The sequence below is a fragment of the Tursiops truncatus genome, chromosome 2 (assembly GCF_011762595.2).
Source record: "Tursiops truncatus isolate mTurTru1 chromosome 2, mTurTru1.mat.Y, whole genome shotgun sequence".
Lineage (NCBI taxonomy): Eukaryota > Metazoa > Chordata > Mammalia > Artiodactyla > Delphinidae > Tursiops > Tursiops truncatus.
In genome coordinates this window covers 94,805,287-94,817,721 of record NC_047035.1, presented here as the reverse complement: position 1 = coordinate 94,817,721, position 12,435 = coordinate 94,805,287, and the positions used below count along the sequence as shown (strand labels likewise).

At 38.2% G+C, this 12,435-nt stretch overlaps 1 protein-coding gene across 3 annotated transcripts in view; it reads left to right on the top strand.

Annotated features, from left to right (window-relative positions):
* The window catches only part of LEO1 (LEO1 homolog, Paf1/RNA polymerase II complex component), a 49,264-nt gene that overhangs the window by 2,480 nt on the left and 34,349 nt on the right, over positions 1-12,435 (top strand). For all 3 annotated transcript variants that reach the window (XM_019932892.3, XM_019932891.2, XM_073801005.1), the window contains exon 2: positions 10,724-11,479. In XM_019932892.3, the coding sequence (XP_019788451.2) occupies positions 10,724-11,479 (756 nt within the window). The remainder of the gene's footprint in view (positions 1-10,723; positions 11,480-12,435) is intronic.

Sequence of the window (12,435 nt, the reverse complement as noted above, 5' to 3'; positions counted from 1 at the left end):
ACTTGGTCATGGTGTATATCCTTTTAATATGTTGTTGGATTTGGTTTGCTAGTATTTTGATACTATTTTTGCATACATATTTATGAGAGATATTGGTCTGTGGTTTTCCTTTTTTGTGATTTTTTTCGTCTGGCTTTGGTATTGGGGTAATGCTGGCTTAGAATGTGTTAGGAAGTGTTCCCTTTACTCAAGTTTTTGGAAGAGTTTGAGAAGGATAGGGATTAATTCTTCTCTAAATGTTTGATAGGATTCACCAGTGAAACCATTTTGTCCTGGTTTTTCTTTGTTGGAAACTTTTTGATTACTGATTCAAACTCTACTTGTTATAGGCCTATTCAGATATTGTTTCATCTTGAGTCAGTTTTGGTAGATTGTGTATTTCTAGGAATTAATCCATTTCATCTAAATTATCTAATTGTTGGTATACAGTTGTTTATAGTGTTCTCTTTTAGTCTTATTTTCTGAAAAATTAGTAGTAAAATCCCCACTTCCATTCCTGGTTTTAGTAATTTGAGGGTTTTTTTTTTTCCCTTGGTCAGCTTAGCTAAAGGTGTGTCAATCCTAAGTTTTTAAAGAATGAGCTTTTGGTTTCATTGATTCTATTATTTTTTCTGTATTTTGTTTATCTCTGCTCTAATCTTTATTATTTTTTTTCCTTCTGCTTGCTTTGAGTATAGTTTTCTTTTTCTAGTTCCTTAAAGTGAAAGGTTAGATTATCAGTTTGAGTTTTGTTTTTTTTTTTTTGTGGTATGCGGGCCTCTCACTGTTGTGGCCTCCCCCGCCGCGGAGCACAGGCTTTGGACGCGCAGGCCCAGCGGCCATGGCCCACGGGCCCAGCTTCTCCGCGGCATGCAGGATCCCCCCGGACCGGGACACGAACCCGCGCCCCCTGCATCGGCAGACAAACTCTCAACCACTGCGCCACCAGGGAAGCCCTGTTTTGTTTTTTAATGTATGTGTTTACAGCTACAAATTTCCTTTTTTAAAAAAATTAATTTATTTGTTTATTTATTTATTTATGGCTGCATTGGGTCTTCGTTGCTGCGCGTGGGCTTTCTTTAGTTGCGGCGGGCAGGGGCTACTCTTCGTTGCGGTGCACGGGCTTCTCATTGCGGTGGCTTCTCTTGTTGCGGAGCATGGGCTCTAGGTGCACAGGCTTCAGTTGTGGCTTGCGGGCTCTAGAGCACAACCTCAGTAGTTTTGGCACATGGGCTTAGTTGCTCCGCGGCATGTGGGATCTTCCCGGACCAGGGATCGAACCTGTGTCCCCTGCATTGGCAGGCGGATTCTTAACCACTGTGCCACCAGGGAAGCCCTACAAATTTCCTTTTTAGCACTGCTTTCCCTGCATCCCTTAAGTATTGGTAGGCTTTGTTATCATTTTCATTCATGTCAAAATATTTTCTAATTTCTCTTGTGATTTCTTCTTTGCACCCTTGATTGTTTGAGTGCATTGTTTAATTTCCACATATTTGTGAATTTTCCAGATTTTTTTCTGTGATTGATTTCAGTTTCATTCTGTTGTGGTCAGAGAACATACTTTGTATTATTTTAGTCTTTTCAAATTTATTGAGACTTGTTTTGTGTCCTAAAATTATGGTCTGTCTTGGAGAATGTGGCATGTGCAGTTGGGAAGAATGTATATTCTACTGTTGAGTGGAGAGTTCTACTGATGTCTATTATGTCTGGTTGTTTTATAGCATTGTTCAAGTCCTCTTTTTCCTTACTGATCTTCTTTTTGTTCTGACCATTATTGAAAGTGGGGTATTTGAAGTTTCCAGTTGTTACTGTTGAACTATTTCTTCCTTCAATTCTGTTGGTGTTTTTTTTTTTTTTCTTTTGGTGCATATACATATATATTTTTTTTTTATTGAAGTGTAGTTGATTTACAATGTTGTGTTAGTTTCTGGTGTACAGTACAGTGATTCAGTTATATATTATACATATATACATATACATATATATTACATACTTTTTAATATTCTTTTCCATTATGATTTATTACAGGATATTGAATATAGTTCCCTGTGCTATGCAATAGGACCTTGTTGTTTATTCATTCTGTTGGGTTGGCCAAAAAGTTCGTTTGGTTAATGAATACATTTAATAAAGTTCTTGGTGAAAATGAAAAATGTGTGTTTTATTTTTACTTAGAACTGAATGAACTTTGTGGCCAACTCAGTGTATATAATAGTTTGCATCTGCTAGTCCCAAACTCTCAATCCAATCCTCTCCCACCCCCACTCCCCCTTCGCAACCACAGGTCTGTTCTCTATGCCTGTGAGTCTTTTTCTGTTTCATAGATAAGTTCATTTGTGTCATATTTTAGATTCCACACATAAGTGATATCCTATGGTATTTGTCTTTTTCTTTCTGACTTACTTCACTTAGTAGGATTATCTCTAGGTCCATCCATGTAGCTGCAAATGGCATTATTTCATTCTTTTTTTATATTCCATTGTGTATATATGTGTGTGTGTATACATATATATGATATATATATATCATATATATATGTCTCTCACATCTTCTTTATCCATTCTTCTATCTATGGACATTTAGGTTGTTTCCATGTCTTGGCTATTGTGAACAGTGCTGCTATGAACATAGGAGTGCATCTATCTTTTTGAATTATAGTTTTGTCCGGATATTTGCCCAGGAGTAGCATTGCTGGATCATATGGCCACTCTGTTTTTAGTTTTTTGAGGAACCTCCATACTGTTTTCCATAGTGGCTGCACCAATGTACTTTCAAACCAACAGTGTAGGAAGGTTTCCTTTCTCCACACCCTCTCCAGCATTTGTTATCTGTAGACTTTTTTTTTTTTTTTTGCGGTACGCGGGCCTCTCACTGTTGTGGCCTCTCTCGTTGCGGAGCACAGGCTCCGGACGCGCAGGCTCAGCGGCCGTGGCGCACGGGCCCAGCCGCTCCGTGGCATGTGGGATCTTCCCGGACCGGGGCACGAACCCGTGTCCCCTGCATCGGCAGGCAGACTCTCAACCACTGCGCCACCAGGGAAGCCCATCTGTAGCCTTTTTTAATGATGGCCATTCTGACTGGTGTGACGTGGTACCTCATTGTAGTTTTGATTTGCATTTCTCTAATAATTAGCCACGTTGAGCATCTTTTCATGTTCCTATTGGCCATCTGTATGTCATCTTTGGAGAAATGTCTGTTTAGATCTTCTGCCCATTTTTTGATTGGGTTGTTTGTTTTTTTGTTATTGAGTTGTATGAGCTATTGGTATATTTTGGAAATTAAGCGCTTGTTGGTCACATCAATTGCAAATATTTTCTCCCAGTCTGTATGTTGTCTTTTCATTTTGCTTATGGTTTCCTTTGCTATGCAAAAGCTTGTAAGTTTGATTAGGTCCCATTTGTTTATTTTTGCTTTTATTTCTATTGCCTTGGTAGACTGACCTAAGAAAACATTGGTACGATTTATGTCAGAATTTTTTGCCTGTGTTCTCTTCTAGGAGTTTTATGGTGTCATGTCTTATGTTTAAGTCTTTAAGCCATTTTGAGTTTATTTTTGTGTACGGTGTGCGGGTGTTGTAACTTCATTGATTTACATGCAGGTGCATATATGTTTTAAATTATATCTTCATGTTGGATTGACCCTTTTATCATTTTATGATGTCCTTTTTTGTCTTTTGTAACAATTTTTCTTAAGACTTATTTTGCCTGATATTAGTATAACTACTAATATAGTTATACTATATAAACAGTATAACTACTGTTATACTGTCCTGTAGACAGCATATAGATGGATCTTTTTTAAAAAAAATATTTATTTATTTTTGGCTGTGTTGGGTCTTTGTTGGTGCATGCGGGCTTTCTCTAGTTGCAGGGAGCGGGGGCTGTTCTTTGTTGCAGTGCGTGAGCTTCTCATTGCGGTGGCTTCTCTTGTTGCAGAGCACGGACTCTAGGCACATGGGCTTCAGTAGCTGTGGCTTGTGGGCTCTAGAGTGCAGGCTGAGTAATTGTGGTGCACAGGCTTAGTTGCTCCACGGCATGTGGAATCTTCCCGGACCAGGGCTCGAACCTGTGTCCCCTGCATTGGCAGGTGGATTCTTTAACCACTGTGCCACCAGGGAAGTCCCAGGATGGATCATTTTTTAAATTCATCCTGCCAATTTCTGCCTTTTCATTGGAGAAGTTGATTTATTTATGTTTAAAGTAATTACCAGTAAGAAGGACTTCTGCCATTTTGATGTTTGTTTTCTATGTCATGTTTTTTCTTCCTCAATTCTTCTTATTACTGTCTTCCTTTATGACTGCTTTTTCTGTAGTGTACTGTTGCGATTCCCTTCCTGTTTCTTTGTATATTTTTAGTTTTAGTAACTTTCTTAATGGTTACTCTGGTGACTACAATTAATCTTAATTTCTAACAATCTAGTTTGTATTAATACCAACTTAATTTCAATAGTATACAAAAACTTTTTTTCTATATAGCTTCGTCCTCTCACCTTTTTATTGTTGTCACAAGTTACATCTTTATACACTGCCCAGTGATTTAGATTTATAATTATTGTTTTATACAATTGTCTTTTAAATTAAATCTTATGAAAAAAGAGGAGTCACTAACTAGAAATTCATTAATACTGACCTTTATACTCACCTATTTAGTTACCTTTACTGGTGTTCTTTATTTCTTCTTGTGGATTCAAGTTACTGCCCATTGTCCTTTCATTTCGGCCTGAAGGAGTCCCTTTAGCATTTCTTGTAGGGCACTGGCAACAAACTCTAAATTTGTTTTTATTGAGGTGAGATTTACATAACATAAAATTTACCATCTTATTTTTATTAAGTTATAATTGACGTACAACATTAGTTCCATGTGTACAACATAATGATTTGATATTTATATATATTGTGCAATGGTCACCACAGTAAGTCTAGTTAACATTTGTCACCATACCTTGTTACAGAATTTATTTTACTGTGATGAGAACTGTTAAAATCTACTCTCTTAGCAACTTTCAAATATGCAATACAGTCTATTAACTGTAGTCATCATGCTGTATATTACATCCCCATGACTTATTTTTTTTATAACTGGAAGTTTGTATCTTCTGACTCCCTTCACCCATTTTGCCCACCTCTCCCCCTTCCCTCATTTATTCTCTGTATCTATGAGCTTTGTGTTTTTGTTTTTTTAGATCCCACATATAAGTGATATCATATATACGGTATTTGTCTTCCTCTGTCTGCTTATTTTACCTAGCATAATGCCCTCAAGATCCATGCATGTTGTTGTAAACAGCAAGATTTCCTTCCTTTTTTCTTTGGCTGTGCCACATGGCTTGTGGGATCTTAGTTCCCCAACCAGGGATTGAACCCAGGCCCCCTGCCATGGAAGTGCCCAGTCCTAACCACTGGACCACCAGGGAATTCCCAAGCTTTCCTTCTTTTTTATGGTTGAATAATATTCCATTATATATATATGTCATATTTACAGTGGCATGAATAGTATTTTATTGTATATATACACCACATTTTCTTTGTCCATTTATCTCTAGATGCACACTTAGGTTGTTTCCATATCTTGACTATTGTAAGTAATGCTGCAATGAACATAGACATGCATATATCTTTTCAAATTAGTATTTCTGTGTTCTTTGGGTAAATACCCAGAAGTGGAATAGCTGGATCATATAGTAGTCCTGTTCTTTTTCTGAAGCATTTCCATAATGTTTTCCGTAGTGACTGCAGCACTTTACAATCCCACCAACAATTACAAGTGTTCCCTTTTCTCCACATCCTCTCCAACACTTGTTACTTCTTGTCTTTTTGAAAATAGCCATTCTAACTGTGGTTTTGATTTTCATTTCTCTGATTAGTGATGTTGAGCATCTTTTTATGTACCTGTTGGCCATCTGTCTTTTTTAGGAAAGTGTCTATTCAGGTCTTCTGCCCATTTTTTAATTGTATTGTTTGTTTGTTTGCTATTGAATAGTATGAGTTCTTTACATATTTTGTATATTAACCCTTTATCAGATATATGATTTGCAAATATTTATCCCATTCAGTAGGTTGCCTTTTCATTTTTGTTTTGTTTTGTTTTGTTTTGCGGTACATGGGCCTCTCACTGTTGTGGCCTCTCCCATTGTGGAGCACAGGCTCCAGACGCGCAGGCTCAGCGGCCATGGCTCACGGGTCTAGCCGCTCCGCAGCATGTGGGATCCTCCCGGACCAGGGCACGAACCCGTGTCCCCTGCATCGGCAGGCGGACTCTCAGCCACTGTGCCACCAGGGAAGCCCTGCCTTTTCATTTTGTTGATGGCTTCCTTTGCTGTGTAGAAGCTTTTTAGTTTGATGTGTCACACTTGTTTATTTTTGCTTTAGTTGCCTTTACTTTTGGTGTCAAATCCAAAAAATGATAACCAAGACCATGTCAAGGAGCTTACTGCCTGTTTTCTTCTAGGAGTTTTATGATTTCACGTCTAAAATTTAAGTCTAATCCATTTAGAGTTAAATTTTGTATATGGTGTAAGATAGTGGTCCAGTTTCATTATTTTGCATGTTGCTGTCCAGTTTTCCCAACACCATTTATTGAAGAGACTATCCTTTCCCCATTGTGTATTCTTGGCTTGGTTCCTTTGTTGTAAATTAATTGACCATATATGTGTGGGTTTATTTCTGAGCTCTTTATTCTGTTCCATTGATTTTTGTGTCCATAATACAGTTTGAAATCAAGGGCATGATGCCTTCAGCTTTATTCTTTTATCTCAAGATAGCTTTGGCTATTTGGGGTTTTTTTTGTTCCATACAAATTTTACAATTCTTTGTTCTATTTCTGTGAAAAAATGCCATTGGAAGTTTTATAGGGATTGTGTTCAATATGCAGATTGCTTTGGGTAGTATGGACATTTTAACAGTATTGATTCTTCCAATCCATGAGCGTGGAATACCTTTCCATTTATTTGTATCTTCTTCAGTTTCTTTCATCAGTGTTTTCAGCGTACAGGTCTTTCACCTTTTTGGTTAAATTTATTCCTAAGTATTTTACTTTTTTTGATACAATCGTTAATGGGATTGTTTTCTTAATTTCTCTTTCAGATAGCTCGTTATTAGTGTATAGAATCACAACTGTATATTGATTTTGTATCCTGCAACTTTATTGAATTTATTTATTAGTTCTAACAGTTTTCTGGTGGAGTCTTTAGGATTTTCTATATATAATATCATGTCATCTGCAAATAGTGACAGTTTTACTTCTTTTCAGTTTGGTTGCAGAATATGCCATTTTTTTCTTTCTCTAGTTGTGGCACATGGGCTCCAGGATGCATGGACTCTGTAGTTTGCAGCATGCATACTCTCTCATTGAGGCGCACGAGCTCGGTAGTTGTGGCGCGAGGGCTTAGTTGCCCTGTGGCCTGTGGGATCTCAGTTTCCTGAGCAGGGATCATACCCGAGTCTCCTGTATTGGAAGGTGCATTCTTTACCACTGGACCACTGGGGAAGTCCCTGAATATGTCATTTTTAAGTGAACAATTCAGTGGTATTTAGTACCTTTAAAATGTTGTGTAGCCACTATCTCTGTCTAGTTCTGAAACATTTTCATCACCTCAAAATAAAACGCCATACCCATTAAGTAGTTACTTGCCATTTGCTCCCTTTGCTAGCCCCCATGAACCATCAGTCTGCTTTCTGCATTTATGGATTTATCTATTCTGGACATTTCATACAAATGGAATCATAAAACATGTGGCTTTTTTTTTTTTTTTTTTGCTGCGCCTCGCAGCTTGTGGGATCTTAGTTCTCCAACCAGGGATTGAACCCGGGCCCTTGGCAGTGAGAATGTGGTGTCCTAACCACTGGACCACCAGGGAATTCCTAACATGTGGCCCTTTGTGTCTGATTTCTATCTCTTACCATCATGTTTTTGAAGTTCATCCACATTGTAGTATGTATCAGTACGTCATATCTTTTTAATGACTGAATAGTATTCCACTCTGTGTATATATCCCAATTTGTTTACCCAGCTGTTGATGGATGTTGGGTTATTTCCATCTTTTGACTTTTAAATAGTGATGTTATTTGTGTACAAGTACTTGTGTGAGTGCCTGTTTTCAGTTCGTTTGGGTATATATATAGGAGTGGAATTGCTGAGTCATATGGTAATTCTTTGTTTTACTTTTTGAGAAACAACCAAACCATTTTTTATGGCAGCTGGACCATTTTAAATTACCACTAGCAGTGTTTGAGTGTTCTATTTCTTCATATCCTTGCCAATACTTATTTTACTTCCCCCCACCCTGCTCTTTAAAATACAGCCATTGCTGTTGGTGTCTAGTGATATCTAATTGTGGTTTTGATTTCCATTTCCTAAAGGCTAATGATATTGAGGCTAATGATACATCTTTTCATGTACTTGTTTCATTTGTGTAACTATGCAGAAATGTCTATTTTTCAAATGGGTTTTTGTCTTTTGGTTGTAAACATTCTTTATATATTCTGGATACTATACTGTAAGTATATACATATACTTGACAGATATATGGTTTGCAAATATTTTCTCCCATTCTGTAAGCTGTTTTTTCACTTTCTTGATAATGTCCTTTCTTGCATAAAAGCTTTTCATTTTGAGGAAATCCAATTTATCTTTTGTTGTTGTTGCTCATAATTCCTTCATTTTTGAAGGATAGTTTTGCTGGATATAGAATTCTTGGTTGACAGTATTTCTTTCAGCACTTTGAATATTTCATACCACCGCCTCCTGGTTTTTATGGTTTCTGATGAGAAATCAACTGTTATCCTTATTGAAGATCCCTTTGTATGGGACCTGTTGCTTTGCTGCTTTCAGGATTTTTTCTTTGTCTTAGACAGTTGGATAATGATGTGTCTAGGTGTGGCTCTCTTTAACTTTATCCTACTTGGTATTTGTTGATCAACTTGTATGTGTACGTCGATGTCTTTCTTCAAATTTGGGAAGTTTTTGGCTATTATTTCTTCAAATATTCTTTCTGTCCCTTTCTCTTTTTTCTCTTCTTCTGGAACTCCCATTATGCATAGATTGGTACACTTGCTGGTTTCTCACAAGTCTTTAGACTTTTCATTTTTCTTCATTCTTTTCTCTTTTTGTTCACCAGACTGGATAATCTCAGTTGATGTATCTTTTTTTTTTTTTTTTTTTTTGCGGTACATGGGCCTCTCTCACTGTTGTGGCCTCTCCCATTGCGGAGCACAGGCTCTGGACATGCAGGCTCAGTGGCCATGGCTCACGGGCCCAGCCGCTCCGCGGCATGTGGGATCTTCCCGGACCGGGGCATGAACCCATGTCCCCTGCATCGGCAGGCAGACTCTCAACCACTGTGCCACCAGGGAAGCCCTCATTTGATGTATCTTAAAGTTTCCTGATTCTTTTTTCTTCCTACTCACATCTGCTGTTTAGTCCCTTTAGTGAATTCTTCATTTCAGTTATTGTACTTTCCAACTCCAGAATTTCTGTTCGGTTCTTTTTTTATAATATCTGTCTTTTTATTGATATTCTCTATTTTGTAAGACATCATTTTCATTGACTGGGCTTCTTCAGGGACAGTGTGTAGCCTTTTTTCATATGTATGGGCCATGCTTCCTTCTTTCTTTGCAGGCCTTATAATTTTTTGTTGATACATGGACATTTTGAATATTATAATGTGGTTACTCAGGACAGCACTCTCTTCCCCCCACCCTCCCCAGCATTTGTTGTTGCTCTTTGTTGTAGTAGTTATTGTTTATTGACTCTTTTGAACTAATTTTGTAAAGTCTGCAGTCTGTTGTGTATAGCCACTAAAGTCTCTGTTCCATTAGCTTAGTGGTCAGCTAGTGATTGGACAGAGATTTCCTTAAATGCCACAAAAAGAAACAAAAACAATAACGAAAAACTCCCAGCCTTTGCAGGTTGGCTCTGTGTGTGTGTTAGGGCATGCTTTCAACACTCAACCAGGTTGTTTACAACCTGTGTCTTTGCCTTCATTTCCTGCTTGCACAGAGCCTGAAGGTCAGCTGGAAGTGAGAGTTTAGGGCCTTCTTGGTTCTTTCTTGAGCATGTGCACAGCCCTGGGCAAGTGCATGGCTTTTCAGGTCAGTAAGAATATGTGGGTGGTGTTTTTCCTTTTCTTTTCTTTTCTTTTTCGTTTATTGTGGAAGCTTTTAAAAACCCTTATATTTTGTCATTCCTCAGCCTTTTCTCCCAAGCTTTTTAGTTAGTCTGTTGTTTGCCTCGACTGCTTTCCGTTATCCCATACAGAGGCAACTAATACATTTGCCTGTAAATGTTTTTGACCAACACTCTCAGGTAGCTTCCTTAGCAACAAGAGAGTTCCAAGTTACGTGAGATAAAGTCAAGCCTTTTGAGCCAGTCCTTTCAGTGATCCACCAGACAGATCAAAACTAACAACCATGATTCTTTGCAAATGAGGTGCCTTCTGTTTCCTCCATTAATGGTACATGCACCAGAAATTTGGGCTATTATCTTCAAGGTACCCTTGACCAAGGGGTGGGTTGGGGGTGGGGGGGTATGTTAAAACACCCCTTTTTTCTTACTGAGACTCAGCTTTTTTTTCTTGTTAAGCATTCTCCTGGTTACTGCAACTTTTAGTTAGTTTCCAGAGTCTGAGAAAGTAGATGCTAACAGCTTTTGACAAGTTTTTTCATTGCTTTTATGTTGGGATGGACTTTTGGTGTTCCTTATTCTGCTTTTTTTGCTTACATCACCCTGTGTTTATATGATCCCATAGATTCTGATTCTGGATCAGGCTCAGATTCTGATCAAGAGAATGTTGCTTCTGGCAGTAATGCCTCTGGAAGTGAAAGTGATCAAGATGAAAGAGATGACTCAGGAAAACCAAGTAATAAGGAACTGTTTGGAGATGACAGTGAGGATGAGGGAGCTTCTCATCATAGTGGGAGTGATAATCACTCTGAAGGATCAGACAATAGATCAGAAGCTTCTGAGCGTTCTGACCATGAAGACAATGATCCCTCAGATGTAGATCAGCACAGTGGATCAGAAGCCCACAATGACGATGACGATGAAGGTCATAGATCAGATGGAGGGAGCCATCACTCAGAAGCGGAAGGTTCTGAAAAAGCACATTCAGATGATGAAAAATGGTGCAGAGAAGATAAAAGTGACCAGTCAGATGATGAAAAGATACAAAATTCTGATGATGAGGAGAGGGCACAAGGATCTGATGAAGATAAACTGCAGAATTCTGATGATGATGAGAAAATGCAGAACACAGATGATGAGGAGAGGCCTCAGCTTTCAGATGATGAGAGACAACAACTGTCTGAGGAGGAGAAGGCTAATTCTGATGATGAACGGCCAGCAGCTTCTGATAATGATGACGAGAAACAGAATTCTGATGATGAAGAGCGGCCACAGATGTCTGATGAGGAGAAAATGCAAAATTCTGATGACGAAAGGCCACAGGCCTCGGATGAAGAACACAGGCATTCAGATGATGAAGAGGAACAAGACCATAAGTCAGGTAATACATTTATGAGAACCATAATGGTTTAGTAGAAGCTTTCAGGTACAGCAGGGGCTCATTTATTCTTTTCACGTTCCTACTTTTAGTACCCTGTTTTTTCTCTTCTGTCCCTCCATTTTAGCCTTTTTTAACTCTATACATTTTGCCTTTAAACATTTTCCTAATCCATGTATTATTTCTCTCTATTCCCCTTCCATTTAATATATGATAGATCAGGAAGAAAAAAATTTAAAGAGGAAAGTCTTAGAGAAAGATGTATAGTGCTAAAGTAGCTAGATATCAAATAGTTAGTTCCATTTTTGTGGGTAACTAAGAGCATGCCTCAGGTGAGAATAGATTTGCCTGGGCGAAAAAACCCAATACCATTGAACCTCCCCCATAGGGTAACTATAATGAGGTGTGAACACCAGCTTCCAGCTCAGTTTATTTGAGATCCAAAATTTCATCCTCCAGAGGTAATCAGGCTCCAAGGAGTTTGCTCAAACTAATCAAATTCACAGGAAACTATAAAAATTGAATTGCAAAATTGTTTGTTTCAAAAGCATCAATTATTTCTCTCTTATCATTGTATCCTTTCCTTTGGGGGAAAATCTACATTGGATGCCAAATTATAACAATCAGGAGGTGACCTGGGGAGCATAATATCCAGAAAGTGAAAACAGCTGGATGATCTCAATGAGCTATGATAGCTTGACATATGCGTCCTCATCCTGGGGAGATGTGCTTGGATCAGAACATTCATTCCCTGAAGACAGCAGGAAACACAGAGCTGAACTTTGGCTTTTGGACCCTGTTTTATAATAGTCATTTACACTGTTTTCCTGAAGTTAACACGTTCTCATATAGAATATTAAAACAATTAGCCATCTTCTTTTTCTGTATTATATAAAAGTCACTTTGATTAGGTTGGAAGTCTTCCTGAAGTAATTAATATCTGGATTGCTTCATTTCTG